Source organism: Dermacentor andersoni, chromosome 2 (assembly GCF_023375885.2).
Source record: "Dermacentor andersoni chromosome 2, qqDerAnde1_hic_scaffold, whole genome shotgun sequence".
Classification (NCBI taxonomy): Eukaryota; Metazoa; Arthropoda; class Arachnida; order Ixodida; family Ixodidae; genus Dermacentor; species Dermacentor andersoni.
This window is the reverse complement of record NC_092815.1, coordinates 60055584-60071352: the sequence shown is the minus strand read 5'-3', so window position 1 is coordinate 60071352 and position 15769 is coordinate 60055584. Positions and strand designations below refer to the sequence as shown.

The following is a 15769-nucleotide window of genomic DNA, read 5'->3' as shown; positions in this document are numbered from 1 at the left end:
CTGTCCGTCCGTCTGTCCGTCCGTCTGTCTGTCTGTCCGTCTGTCTGTCTGTCTGTCTGTCTGTCTGTCTGTCTGTCTGTCTGTCTGTGTCTGTCTGTCTGTCTGTCTGTCTGTCTGTCTGTCTGTCTGTCTGTCTGTCTGTCTGTCTGTCTGTCTGTCTATCTATCTATCTATCTATCTCCACTGGCACATATTCACTTCGTCACACCCCTATGGGCATACCGGTGCCACTTGGGTGAATGACGCTGTCCCTTCATGGCAAGTGTAGAATCACTCTAACCACATAAAATAATACGTGGCGTAGAGCCTGCTGTCAAACAGCAGTGAAAGGTATTTCTTCAGCTCGCCCTTGCACATGGTTTCGCTGACGCACATGCACTCGCTTACATACACCGGCTTAAGGACTCGCGGAGAGCGTTTACGAACTTGCGCGCAAGCAGTAACAAGTTGCAAATGCTACTAGTCCAGATGAAGCCTCCATTTGCTGTGGCGTGATATTTTGGCGGCCTCTCAAATGAATTCTGCAAGTAATGGCGCCTACCTGCGAGATTTCAGTACATGTCGTCACGTATGCTTCCGCCATTGTTTTGAGTTTCTTCCGTCAATAGATGTACGACGCACAAGTATCTTCAAGGTAAGATGACCGAAACTAGTGCAAACACATTTCTTATAGCATGGCTGGTAAGTATTACTTTACATTGGAAGTCAGAAAATGCAAGAAAGAAACGCAGCAGCTGCTTTAACTCTCGAATTTTGTTATTTCGTGTGTATACCTGAAAATGTGCGTATACGTGATCGGCTATGCACATTACTAACAAAATAGTCATGCACGCTACCATAAGACGTATATACCCGCCCGAAGTGCTCCTTGCCGTCAGTGGAGAAGGATGGACATTAGGCACCTTCACTTCTACGTGCAATAGTCGCGAATAGTGTGCATGCTGAGAGGGAGAAGAAACCCCAGAAATGATTTTCGGTCAGTACAAATCACGCACACAGGCATGCGCGCACACATAGAAGCACGCACAGTCGGGCGCGCGCACTGAGGTTAGGACAACAGCGTATAACCTCGACATATTCGAGCTAACAGATACCTGCGCAAGGACGCTTGCAGCGAAATGGGCAGCGGCGGCACCTCGCTGCCGTAGCGTGCCGATAGGGCCGAGGGCGGCACCGGACTGGCCATCGCCGAGCGGGGTGGCATTGGCTCGGCGACGCTGGACGAGTCGGGGTATGAGCTGGAGGCGCCCTTGCCCGCCATGAGGCGCCTGACCAGCTTGTTCTGGTAGATGGGTGACGCCAGAGAGGTAAGCGCCTGCTGGGCCCACATCACTCGGTTCTGATCCGCGGCGCCTCCTCCACCAGCACTATCGAGGGTGCATTGGGCGTTCCTGGAATAACAAAAGGGCACGAGTTCGTGCCCCTCCTTGCTAGAAAAGCAATCTACTCGGCAAAAAATAAAAAGAATAATGCGGTGTAATCACGTGAGGGTGGGTGAAAGGGATATTCCTGATCTACTGTGCGTTGGGGATCATTGGAACAGATATAATATTTATAAAGGGTCTTGGACAGACGCAGAGCCTTTTCCAGTCATTGAGTTGGCGATCCAGTTTTGAAATAGGCCCCCATTTTAAGCCCTTGCCGAGCTACGTTCCCTTCATAAAGAGAAAGTTCGTGATAGCACCACAGCATCTTAGCAATTTTAAAGCGAAGCACTCTTTGCGGTGTCGGTCGGGTTTCCATGCTGTGGTCCGTAGTAGGAAAATGGAGAGGAGAACAAGGAGATGTGCAGTGGTGAGAAGGGGAGAGCTGCGCATAAGGTACATACAGTCCTCCGCTGCGGTGGCGCAGTGGACATCTGCTCAGAAAGGACACGTCCGCCGTTGCCCGGTAACACTCCTCACAGCGTGCGCGCATTCCCAGGCGTGTTCAAGCCTGGTCCTTCACTACGGTACAGGATAAAATTGGGACAGATGGCTCTCACATCATTGCAGTGTGTGGACAATGGATCGACTCGTCTATATGTGATGAGTTACGCCGCATGTGAGCTCATTTAATTAGTCTAAGGAAAATAACCAAATAGTCGTTTGCTTTTACAATTATCTTGAATAATTTCTACAAATAATTGGTTTTGATCTCGAGAACTCTGTGCACTTACAATGTCATTGTGCCGTTGTATTACTGCCAAATGTAGCACTTACAACATCTTCTTGAACGCATTTCTAGGCCGAATGCAAATTGGCATAGAAATTAGCGAGCCTGAGCAAGTTATTCAACTTTTCAGACTGACAACGCCCCAAGTAGACCAAAGGATTTTTATGCAAATTTCACTCGCCAAGCGACAGAACGCATCGACATTTGCACGTAGTGTAAACTTTCTTATCTAGATTGCCATATCACCTCCCTTTTGGCTATCGCTTTCTTTTGGGGGGTGAACATGGCATGCTGACATCGTGTAGTGTTGCGTACTCCAGGATAGCGTACCGTACTGCTGCCGAGAAGTAGCGGCGCCTGCCTATCGAAGCTCGACCGACATTACTTATTGGGTAGCGTGGCGTTGTCGGCGGGCTGTAGGCATCCGGTAGACCATGGCGACCGAGCAAGGGCGACACGATTTGCTAGTGCGAAACTAGCACGGTTTATTCAAAGGTAGTTGAAAAAAATGAGAAAAGCATGAAGTATATAAAAGTACATTTCGGAGCCCCTTAAATAGGCTCTCTACAAGTGTGGGCGGGATCTTGCTTCCGTCGATGTCACGTGACAGGCACAGAGAGAGGGCCCCTCCTCCTGCATTACCGAGCAAGGAAAGGAGAAGTCAACCCTCACTTCGACGAATCCTGGTAGAAGGCCCTTTGTGCGCAAGGTGCGTGACGTTGACCCTCGCAGGAGAAGTCAACCCTCTTTTCGACGAATCCTGGTAGAAGGCCCTTTGTGCGCAAGGTGCCTGACGTTGACCCTCGCAGGAGAAGTCAACCCTCTTTTGACGAATCCTGGTAGAAGGTCCGGCGAAACTCCTGTTGCTACGTGGTGTCAGACGCCAACCCTAACAGTAGAGCGAGGCGCCCGACGCAGAGACGGTAACCTTATATCTGTCTATTCCCTTGTGTATGAAAAACATCAAGGGCAAAGTTACCCTTGAGCTTCAAAAGCACTTTTACCTCAACGCAGTGATACTACACGCAGCCTCAAGATGACATCATTCGACTTTGGTCAACCACTGATGGCAAGATGCAACACTGCATGCCGACTGCTTGATATTTTATGCCTTAGCTTTAACACATGTTGGAATAAGTCGGCCCAAGGCAGAAATGTAACACGGCTGTTGGGACTCCTGCTTTTCAATAGAAAAAAATATGCAGATCCAACGTACATGACAGAAATCTGCGGGAAGTAAAACTAAATACGTTGTATAAAATTATATTTGTTATCATCCTATACAACGTGCAATCTGATCAAACATTTATGCACCGCTTAATTCTTAACTCTAATGCCATGCTACGTTGGTTTGTGCACTACATTGTTCACAAGTTATGAAGAAACGCAAACATCAGTTTATGCGAAGGCATATACGTCGACGAAGCCATGTTAAGATGACCAAGGCGATGTTCAATATTTGTCGAAGGAAGAACAGCGACGACAGGTGCATGGCAAAGAGAAGTATACGACGACGAAAACAGCGATAATGTTGATTACTATTCTTCCTTTCATTCCTGCGTCTTTGACCTAAAGGAAACCGATGCGCTTGCACGTGGCCTAGAGTTAGGAAAGCAGAAGCTACAGTCAGCAAAGTGTGCGAGTGTTCGCAGAGAAAGCTTCGTTGGAAACGGCGCCAGCAATCTTTTGACAAAATTAAGAGTTAAAAAGCAGAAAAGAGCATTTCACGCTTCACGGGGTCAGGGCTTTCGCAACTCAACGCCCATGACCATGGACTAAAAAATCGGATGGAGCGTTTGCTTTCTCGAAGACCACGTCAACTGCTGAAAAAGATAGTGCGGCTCCGTAAAGCAACAAAATGGCATTTAAAAAACGAACGGCGTGCTCACCCTCTGAATCCCTTGGGGACGCGGACCCAGTCCTTCATGGGCGGGACGTTGAGGCGGCTCAGCACGTCGCTGTGCTGGTAGCCTTTGTGCACGGCGCCGCCACCTTCGCCGCTGTAACCGCGATAGCGTGACTCAGGCGCCTGATGTGTCGACTGCTGATGTTGCACTGGCGGCTGCTGCCGGCAGCTAGACGCTCCGGGCTCGGCAGCCGGCGCGCCTTCCGCGTCGTTGTCATCGCTGTTGCCCGAGTCCGAGTTGGACTTCTGGTTGCTGGCAATACGGTCGGAAACAAAAGATAGTTTCATGCATAGCGTTGTAACCACACATGAACAGTCTGTTTTTAGGAGAAAAAAAAAACAATGTGACTCTTCTTGCTCATTGCGTAGCAAGGGCCTCAAATTTGGCAGCCTTGCCGCCACGAAGTTGTATAGGAGGGTTTATTGGGCCACTTGCCTGCTCCTGAAGTTCGCTTTCTATACGTGATGCTGGCGGCTCAAAGTATGTTCTACGTCCGCCGCCACGCACGTAAGAGGTGCTGCCTAACAACCCCTTGATAGTATCTAGTACACATACACAAGTAGACAAGAAAAAATACAGGCGGCCACGGCGGCCGCATTTGGACAGGGGTGAAATGCGAAAACACCCATGCGGTTAGATTTAGATGCATGTTAAAGAACCCCATATGGTCGAAATTATTCCCGAGTTCCAAACTACGGCGTGCCTCAATCTGCCGCTCGTGGTTTTGGCACGTAAAACCCCTTAACTTGATTTTAATACAGGCAGATAGCCTTTGCTGTAGCTTAATAGGTGAAGCATCGCAACAGCAATGCTGAGGATGGTGGCTGACCTCCCATCGGCGACAAGTTTGGCTGCTCGTCCCCTTTCATGTCATTTTTTTGCTTTTCATTTCTACATTTCAAATAATAGAAAAATTATTTTCCTCAATACTTTCCCTAGCTTGCTTGCCTGTTGGCTTCAGGTGATTATGGTCGGAAGGATATACTGAATTTATGCACCTGCAAGCTTACTGTCTAATGTGGAGAGCGGAGGCGTTGGGCACCAGAAAGTGAGCTCAAAGGAAGCTATCAGCCATGAATTGACCAAGACTATTTCCGGAGCAGCTGCCTTCGACATCTGAGAATGTTGCCGCATTTAGCCGAGCTGTCTACATACGTTATTCCATGCGACTTCCGTCATGATGTCAGGAATATGTTGCGTTTGTAAACTATGACAAAGCTCCATTTGCAGATTGGGTATAAGACGAAGGACGATGTGCCAACGAGGCTGCACAGTAGGAAGCTGCGCAACTTATTTATACGGTCCTTTCGGTAGTGGCTCTATAACGAGTGATTCACTGCTCCTAATGCTGCAAAAGAGCGCCTGTTTCATCACGCGTAAATAACACAATGTTAACGTTTTTTAACTAGAAAAATAAGACATCGAAGTGGCAAAGAGCTGCTGCACTTGCATATATAGGAACGTATGCTATTACCTTGGCAGCTTACCGCTTCGAAATCAGCCAGGCAGCCATACCGACTCCCGTCACAGCAAGGACTGCCACAAGGACGAGCCGGGAGATCCAGTCCTGTACCGAGGCACCTGTGTGACACAAAGTAAATTAAATGATACAGGCTCGTAGCTTTCATTTGAGTTTGCTACACGTAGAGGGTTGCAAGATACACAGATGGAGCACAATATGCAAGAGGAGATCCCTTAGTCAAGTACTAACAAGACCTCGTCACTGAAGATAAGGAATTGCGAAATGCACCAAATGTACTTGTTGCATTGTATAATAGTTCGACGTAACATATACCAGGCTTATAATTGCAAAAGCTGTTTGTTATAGTATATCTATTTGAAAAAGAAAAAAGGAGAGGGTCTTTCATTCTGTTTCAGAAGCACGTATACGCAACGGAGTTTCTTTTTCAGTCATTATGAAGAATTACGAAGTAATTATGAAGAAAACTGTGGTCATAAAGGGAGGAACCTACGAGGATCAACACATATTACCCAAATAATAAATAGCACAAGAAGAAGATATAACAATCCCAATTGAGAGATGAAAAAATATAGGAAAACGAACGCTGGTTACGTCTGTTCGTTTCATGTTGTATCAATACCTTGCAACAATACCGGACAACACGTGTTTAATGTGACTACAGACAGCATTTTCTGGATTGTAATACTTACGACATCCCCATCGCTAAACGGGCTAGCAAACGCTAGGCAGTGCCGCTCCGTGCGTTCGCTGGATGTACAGTCAGCAGCAAAAGTTTGCGCGATCTCCAGTGCGTGGCGGAGCGACGCGAAACTGCATTGCGGCGCCACCTGCCGCACCCGCGCCCAGTGTCTAGGCTAGTGGCACTTCCGCGCCAGGCATTCTTTGCGCATGTCTGTCCTTTCTTCGCTGTCAGGCATGTCGCATCGCTTGGTTCCCTGGGATGCCGACGCGGTGCGCTTATGGGACTCGCAGAAGCCGCTAAGGCGCCGTGTGGTAATTGCAGCTAATCTGGTATGGCTGGCGCGATGGACGGCGTCCACCGGCGCCTTTTGCGAAGCGCGCTGTTGTCTGAATAAATGCTATCTCCCACGAAGCGTGATAGTTGAGCGTGGCACATTATTCAAGTGCACTTTCTTTGATGGCCATGTGCCACCCAGTAAATCTCCGTCAATTGCTTGGCGCGGAAATCTTAGCCCATTCCCGAAAAACAATTCCTGGCCACCTGCCTGGCGTGACATTTCCGAGTTTCGCTTCAGTTATGGGACACCCGTGGAGGTCGTCCGCAGTTATCTGGATCATATTATTATCTAGAGTCATTTGTCTCATCGCACGGCGCGTGGGTTCTCCCGTTCTGTTCCCCCAAAAAGATGATTGCCGCGGTAAATTATCGTGTCATCATGCTTTTCTGTAGAATGCATACACCTCCAATGTGGCACCCGATGTGAAATAGTATAAATTACGTGCCCGGCTTTGATTCTGAGCATGAGGCTACACGAAAGCATTTGCAAATGTGAAAAATAAGCACCCAATCAATGGCGCCCATACAGTCGAGTTTCTGCTCTTAGTGTGTCCCATGACTCTTCGATTGCTTTACAAAGAGCATCGGCGTTGGGAATGCGATGACTTTGGGCAGCGAGGCGCCTTTTCATTAGGCCCCACAGATTCTCAATTGGATTGACGTCCGCGCCGCTTGGAGGCCATGGCAAACGCAGCAAGCAGCGCCCGCAAGGCGCGCAGTATGCATTGGGCTGCGGTCGTGCTGCAGCCAGTAAAACCCGTCAGGGAACGGACCGTCCAGTGCGTACGGCACCAGGGTCTCCTTAATGATGTCGCAGTACGACTGAGTATTCAACTTTCCATCGATGCGGACTGAAGGGCCAAGTCCATCTTTGCTGATGGCACTCGACAGCACACACTACGTGTGCTCCGGTCGGTATCTAAAAAGAACGAGGAAAAAAAAAGCTGCCATTATGAAATACGCCATACCTGCGGCGAGTACAACTTTTATCGTCACAGACAAAACGCTTTCTTAACGGAATTCGGCGAGCGAAAAGGGAAGCTGAACTATTCTAAACTGTCATGACTGTTTGCCTCGTTGAGAATCGGGTGCTTTTAAGAAAAAGAAACATTTCAACTAAAAAAAATGCCTGCGTGACAACTAAAAAAAATGCCTGCGTGACGAGAATGCTGCTAGCTGAGTTGCTAAATTTCTCTGTGATGGCTGATGAAACAAATACAGCGGGCACATTTACTGAGACAGTAAGCTAAGACAGTACTTTTAGACAGCTTAGTATTGACTTAGACAGTAAGCTGCTCGCCAAAGACAAAATACAGGTTCCACTTCGTTTTGCAGTACAGATTCGTAAAGACGTGAACCTCAACCATACCTGCAGTTCAGAGGCCGCCAAACACTCTGCTGTTGGTCCCACCTGGTGCAGAACGTGGATTCGTCACTAAAGATGACTTGGCCCCATTCTTCAACACCACAGTGCTCGCACGCCCTACCGAATTCCAGCCGCTGCCCTCGTTGGTTCTCTGTTAAGAATGGCTTTTGAGCTGCGACACAATTTTGCGATCCCGCTTCTTCAAGGCGCCCTCTAATTGTGTCGCATTAAATATGAAGACCGAGCTCTTTCTTGATTACATTGGCGCTCAAGAAAGTATCAGCGACAACAGCGGCAACAATCAGTTTATCTTCTTCTTCGCCAGAGATCATCGGTCTTCCACTGCTGTGGGCGTCAGCAATCCTTCCTCTATCGTCTCGGAAGTCTTTTACCACTCGCGCTACAGCTGATTTAGACCTTCCTGTCAGGCGCCGTATTTCTTTTTGGAGCACGCGTTCCAAGAAGAGGCGTGCAATATACCTTCTTTCGTGTTCCGGAACGCGAGGCGGCATCGTCGGAGTACACGCTACAACACAAACTGTCGTTTCAGAAGCAGTGAAGAGCGTACAGGAATTGTGGGTCACAAGGACAGCGGATCGATGCACGTGTTATCAGTAGAAAAAGGATGCTTCTTGGTTCGGCAACACGACATGGAAGATGACATTTATTCAGAAAACGTAGCACGCCACGCAAAAGAAACTCGGGATCTCCGCCTACCATCGCAGCAGCCGACGCAGACATGCGGCGATGGTCCTAAAGCGATTCAGCGACTATAACGTGAGTTAAAAGCGCATACCGGGGAACCTAACGATGCGACATGCCTGACAGCGAAGAAAGGACAGACATGCACAAAGAATGCCTGGCGCGGAAGTGCCATTAGCCTGGACACTGGGCGCGGTTGCGGCAGGTGGCGCCGCACTGCACTTTGGCGTCGCTCCGCCATGCACTGGATATCCCGCAAACTTTTGCTGCTGACTGTACGTTCCATGTGGTTGCTGCTTAACAATTCCGGACCCCTGTTACAAAAATCTTTGTACACTTAAGCAGTTCGTCGCTATTGCCCTTATGTACACATTTATCTCTTTTTAATGATTGATTGTTGAATGCGCAAAATTGGGAAACAGGACACCACACAAGAAGAGGCACACAGAATCGTGGGTGGTGTCCTGTTTGCCAATTTTGCGCATTTAGCAATCAGTCAATATAGAATGAATGAACTAGCCCCTGAAGACATTCTAATTTATATCTTTTTCTTTTCTTTTAGGTCGCATGTCTCTATGTGACCCTTTGTTCCCTTTGACCCTTCTGTCTCACCACAACTAGCCAGCAGATCTTTACACTGGCTAAACTTCCTCCCTTTTCTTCACGTACTTTTTTTACGTCAGCAGCTGACAAGTCAGAAACGCTTTATGGATGAAGCACTTATACAAATGGGGCGCTGATTAGCAAAACGTCGCTCACCGCCGATGCATTCAGCGTGGTCTTTGAGGACGTGGGGAGGCTGGCAGGAGCACAACCGGTTGACGCACTCCAGGTACGGGTTGGTGGCCGCACACTCCTCGTTGCTTCGGCACTCGTCAAACAAGTCCTTGGCTGTACGCAACGACCCGAACATCGGTTATTGGTAACCCTCGTTGGACACCACAGACAAGTTACGTTATACTATGCCACTCTTGAAATACTAACCGGTGTTAAAAGTACACTGTCTGAAAGTTACCGTGAAACAGTGCTAAATGTTAGTAGAGAATCACGGTATGAAAAGGCCGGCGAACAAAACAGGAATACAGGAAAAGAACTACCTGCGCATGCGCATGGGAATGCAGTGCCAGCCCATCAATCACGCATAACGCGCGAGTCGTCCCGTCAGTCAGGGGCTAATAAAGCGTGATCGATCATTCGCCGGTGAAACAACGTCTAAACCTAGGTACACTCGGGCAATTACAAGCCTACTCCTAAAATGGAGTGTAGAGAAATTTTGTTCAAATGATCGAAGAAGTGCGTCATATGGTCGGGGAGTGGCTTATCAGTAAATAGCAGTAGCGCGCGCGTATAGAAGCTAGCCCTTGGACATCTTGCATAGAGGTGAATTGTCACGCCTGAACGGGTATCATTGGAGAGCGTATACAAGTGTTGCCATGATTGACGCGTTGACGCTGCCTTATCATGAACATGCCAATACAGTTCTCTTGTCTTCCTTCCTCTGTGCCGCTGCGCGACCTTTCAGTTGATAGTCGGCGTTCGTGTTGTCCTTTGAGCTAAATTGGTGCTTTTATTTTCCAGCCTGTTTTTGCATACCGTATATGTAACAGAATTCGTTTGCTGATGCTTTATGAAATAATATTTGTACTCTTCAGAAATCTTGGAGAGAAAGCAATGTAAACAGCCACAGTGGCTCAGTGGTTATGGCGCTGGGCTGTGGATACTGAGCTCAGGGGTTTTAAACCAGTGGCGCCAGCCGCTGGTATCAGCCAGCCGCTCGTCAGCCGCTGGTATTCCCTGGGGGGTAAAACACATAGAACACTCGAGTATCTTGCATTGGGAGCACGTTAGAAAGTTCCTGGTGGTCAAAAATATTCCGGGGTCTCCTACTACGACGCACTCAAAATCAGATCATGGTGGTGGCGGCCCGTAAAACTCCCGTGTCTAATGTAGAAAGCAATGCTTGGCAGAAAACAAAGTAAAACAATGAAGCTATACGTTTCCAATATTCAATTAACATGTTTTATTTTGTCTACTTAAAAGATTACGCCGATCGACACACGAATAATTACAAGGAATCTAACTAAACCCGCTGTAATGCATCCCACATACGCTTTGTAGGTATTTGGTACCACGTGACGGGTCGCCTCGAGCACTCTGGAATGGCGGCAACAATGCAACAAAAGTGTCGCAAAGTACCTTCCTGCGTACCGACGCGGTTTTCTTTAGAGCTTATGCTTGCAAGCACAGGAGTGCTCGAAAGATATATTGCTATATGATGACATGGCGCAGAATCGATAAAGATCAAAATAATTCAACGTCCAAGTTTATGCGATCGAGTATGACCAATAGAAAGCTCGTGTCACATAGTCAGAACAATATGCTATAGAAGCAGGAAGAAGACATATCAACAAGCGACCGCTAAGATTGTTTGTGTTGCCTAGTTTCCGCCATCAAACAATACCTGGCGTCAAGGGTAACGTATAATTTTAATACAGATGCTCAAGCAAGTCTACATTAGGCATTAAGGCGTCGTTGAGGAAGCTGCCATCGTAAATGCATATTGTGCGTGCTGATACGAAAGCAACAACAACAACAACAACAACAAAAAGCTGAATTGCAGGCTGACGTCTTAGTGGAAGGGCTCCGAGTTAATCTTGACTAGCTGAAGTTCTCTTGACGTACATCCAAATCTAAGTGCACATGCGTTTCGCCCCCGTAAACATGCGGCCACCACGGCCAGAAATCGAACCCGCGACCTAATGCTCCGCAGCAGAACACCGCAGCCAGCGAGCCTCCACGTACCGGTGACGCATCGCACGACGCCGTTAAAGGTGGCTTCGACGGGACGGTAGAAGGGGCACTGGCAGCGGCCATGCAGCTCGCGCGCGTGCTTTATGCAGATCTGGCTGGGCGAGCGCCTGCAGTCCCGGTCGTCGTCGCATGTCTCGTGCCGCTCGGGCCGGACCTGCGGACGGGGCCCTGCCGCCGAAGAATGAAGAGGTGAACGCTCGACATCACATGTGGGCAGCCCAGAATGTCGCATACTTTGCTCGTATATTACATGCTTATTCATGCAATGGAGCATGAGTTTTGCTCCATTACATATGTATTAGCGCCGTGTCGCAGGGTGGAGCACGCGCTGTTGACTTGGTTTGAAAGGAACTGGAAAAGAATTTAAGTGAGATTGATGAACAAAATAACGGCTTAGTATTGAGCGTGTCACAGGCGCTGCAATCACAAAGCTTCAACTATCGCATTCAGAAAGTTTTTCGGGAAGAAATCATATATCTTTTCTTTCGGATGTGGTCTTTCATACTGTTTCGTGCCTAGCATCGTAAGAGGCTGGAATAGGATCTTATGAACTGATTTAGCGTAAAAATGCTTTCAGTAGATGCGGTTCCTCGCTCGCAAAGATTGCTTGCCGTTAGCTGGTGGGGTCCTTTAACATCATGTTTGCTAATATCATTGGCTGGAATATGTTTAGACCGAGGGCTGCCCGCCACTTGCCCACTACTAAACTGCAGTGCATGCCCTTCCCTTCACTTCCTGACTAGAAAGGGTGCCAACCTTTGGCTAGTGCCTGAACGTTGCGCTTTCATGCATGCGAAACTACACCTGCGCGAAAATGATACGCAAATATACATGTAGGCATTCTGATACGCCACCAGTCAGCTGGTGATAGAGGTGGCTAGTTTCATTGTGACCTAATGCAGTGGTAGATATGTTTTACCCTGCGCTCTACAGACTTTAAGTGGCTGATTGTGCGTGTACCGTAGAGTACGTACTTGATTGCTTTAGGCCACTCCTTCCTTTGATACCTCAAGTGTGTTAGAATACGAGGAGCGTTGCTTAAAGAAAGTTTGCTTGAAAATCCACAGTGAAGTATTTCGAATTCATACAGATCAAAATGAAGAGGGGAAGTAACAAAGTTTACAGCATTACTGCTTTCTAACAGAAGGGAGCTATACTCTTTCTTTTTTTCGAAGCATACATTGCCTCATGAACTTGAAGTCAATGACTTGCGTACCTCGAGTTACCGCTGCCTTCTTCCTCAGTATCCTGTTGTAGTAGTTCCGGCCCATGCTGCCATCCTCCTCTCCTGCAGCCATCTTAGAGACTTCCAAGTCGTCGTCGACTCGAAATGCCTTTATCCCTCTGCCAGGCTCGTCCAGAGCCATCTCGTCGTGATCACTTCGCTCATCGCTGCGAAGAAACGAATAGACACATCAAGCACGCTCCTTGTAGGGAGTTCGTATCAGGCAGAAGGATGCTTTGTACCCTCACTGCACGCACTTCGTATGTTTCCCATAGCCCGCTCCGTGCTCGCCCCTCGTGGTGACAATTCTTCTTCTTCAACTAGACTTTGCATGGTCAGATGGAGTGATAGAAAACTCATTTTTGTGTTGTCTCAAAGAGCTACGCTTTCTATGGATCCCATATTTGGATAAGAAACTTCTGAACTTGCAACATTGTGCTAGTACTTGCCGACGAAGCGTCATGACCAGTTATGACCTTTAGATTAGAAACCAAATGGCAGTTTTGCTTCCCCAAGTTTATTTGATCACTGAATTTTGTGCAGACAATCAAGCAGGCAAAATTGTGAACTTATTTTGTCTCTCTCATTGTCTCGAATCATAGCGAATCCATAACATTGTTTTTGTGTTTAGCTTTTCATATGTTGTCTTAGAAAAAAGAGTGAGTGCCATATTCACAAAAGATCTCAAAACATGGAATCGCCGTCCACGTTTAGCCATTATCGTGGTGGCAGTCTCGCCATTAGGCCAATTACTGTTATGTGTGATAGGTGACCGATTGCCAGTGATCAAATCACAGTCTTGGTAATAAGCGCGAACGTGTCAATGTATAGGGTTACTAAGAACTTCGCGCCAAAAGAAATAAGATTTCAGTTTTAATTGTAATGCACATTGGGACCAGCGCAGAAAAAGTCGCGGACAAGGAACCATAAAGTAACGAGCGAAGAAGCACGTCGAGCGTTCTCCTGATGCATACTCAATAGACGCAACCCCTAGCTCTCTAATCTCTGTCGTAAAGCTTAAAAGGTTATCCTTCAAGGAAGTGAGCGGAAATAGAAGCCCGCCAGGGCTCCCGAACAAAATTGCCGACTCAGGTATATGACGAAAGGAGGAGGTCTCGTATCACTCTGTACTATAATATACGTGCGAAATCATGGTGACACTGAATGCAAAATCACATGCTACAACAAAAGAAAGTCATATGATAAGAAACCAGCAAACACTGACACCAAGGACAACATAGGGGAAATTACTTAATAAATGATATAAAGAAACGATAAATTAATGGAAGTGAAAGTGGATGAAAAATCAGCTGGCCGCAGGTGGGGAACGATCCCACAACCTTCGCATTTTGCGTGCGATGCTCTACCAATTGAGCCATGTCCATGTTTATGTCATTTATTAAGAACAAGTAATTTCCCCTATGTTGTCCTTGGTGTCAGTGTTTGCTGGTTTCTTATCATATGACTAATAAAAATCGGGACCATCGGTTAACCCCCTCTCTTCTCGTTTAACAAAAGAATGCGCCGTTCATTATAACGGTGCTTGGGCCACAACCTCCATCACAAATAATAATATGACAAGTATTGGTAGCATGTGTGCGTGAATGGCGCAGAAGCGTAGTGACTTCCGATGAAATCAGACAAAAGCTATTTGTTGATGATTGCTGGGGATAATGAGCAGGGGAGTGACGACATGCCTTAAGTAGAAGCTGGAGTACGGCATGCCAAGGGGACAGCTGTGAGCAACTAATGCATGTAACTTGTTAAGAAAACAGCCAAAGGCAGCGCTCTTAAAGCAATTAAATTCTGGGGTTTTACGTGCCAAAACCACAGCGTGATTTAAGGCATGCTGTATACTGGGGTCTTCGGATTAACTTTTGCCACCCGGGTGTTTTCATCGTGGACCCAACGCGCCGCGCACTGGTGTGCTTGCATTTTTTGCTCCCATCTAAATGCCGCCGGCGCGGTCGCGATTCAATCACACAACCGAAAGACGGAGCTGCGAAAGACATGCGTGGTCTACAGGGTTTGCAAGATTCGTCATTAAAATTTAGCATGAAAACAAATTCTATATAAGAATTGCTGGCTCTCTATGCGAGGTTTCTTCTCACGGGGATGTGCGGCACGTTGTTTCTTACCCGTGGAATCGTAGCAGTGATGATGGCGTCGTGTTCTGCATAGGCAAGGCGTGGAGCAGGTGCAGAAGCCCTAGGCATGCGAACAGTCTCAAGAGAAAAAGCATGCCTGAAAGTACGAATATGATTTTTGGGTCGCATAAGAAAACAAGGAAGAACGAGCGAGACGCCATGCAAGAAAGCGATTTCTTTAATTAATCTTTGTCACGATTTAACTAAAAAAAATCAATTCAGCCAGAGTACTACAATTGGGCAAAAAGGTATGTCACTCCCAAACAATACAGAACAAGCACAGCGGGAAAACAAAGCGGGAGTCCCTAGGCTTCGAGTTCTATATGGCGTTGTTGCAATATACTGCTTTGAAAACTAGCGCCACGGAAAACTAGTGATCGTTTTTCTCTAAAGAAATGCGCACGCGCCAAGTCGGGGGCTGTCGCTGCACGAGCTTCCAAGGATGATGGTGTGTGCCTCTCGTATTCGGGGGCACTCTTAACAAGTGTGCCCTGCACTACGGCACAACTGCTGTCATGTAGCGAATCCACTCGATGAGCAAGGTAGCTCGATAGAGTTTAGGAGTTGAGACAAAGGAACGCTAAATTCGAGAGAGTAACGGGAAACCAAGATTTCTATTTCTAGTTTGAAGTGAGCACTTCATCTGCTTTACACTTTATCAGCCATTCCGTGCATGCACTGGAAACTATAGTGGTCGCGCCATCTAACAAACAACAAGGGGCGGCGGCGGGTTCGCCTATTGTTTGTCACTGCTAATCTTTGCGTAAAACTCCCATTGAGTTGGCATCGCGCGATTAGAGATGAACAATGGAGAAGCCTTTCTGGTTCTCTTTTCTCGTTGGATGACGCGATCCATAGCTTTCACTGTACTCCACAGCGTTAGTGTGATGGAGTACTGTCCAACGTCGCAAGAAGAGCGCGCCTAGTTTTGTCGCAACGAAGCGGCTCACGTTAGC

The 15769-nt window shown here is 47.5% G+C and overlaps 1 protein-coding gene across 2 annotated transcripts in view; it reads right to left on the bottom strand.

Annotated features, from left to right (window-relative positions):
- Positions 1-15769, bottom strand: part of LOC126542225 (uncharacterized) — a 54817-nt gene that overhangs the window by 5123 nt on the left and 33925 nt on the right. Inside the window, exons 3-9 of one of the 2 annotated variants that reach the window (XM_055077089.2) lie at positions 14805-14910; positions 12658-12833; positions 11433-11609; positions 9390-9521; positions 5549-5642; positions 4044-4313; positions 1095-1391 (exon numbers count right to left, since the gene is read on the bottom strand). In XM_055077089.2, the coding sequence (XP_054933064.1) occupies positions 1095-1391; positions 4044-4313; positions 5549-5642; positions 9390-9521; positions 11433-11609; positions 12658-12833; positions 14805-14910 (1252 nt within the window). Of the gene's footprint in view, positions 1-1094; positions 1392-4043; positions 4314-5548; positions 5643-9389; positions 9522-11432; positions 11610-12657; positions 12834-14804; positions 14911-15769 lie in introns of those variants that run through there. The other variant, XM_055077094.2, reaches the window with a different exon arrangement.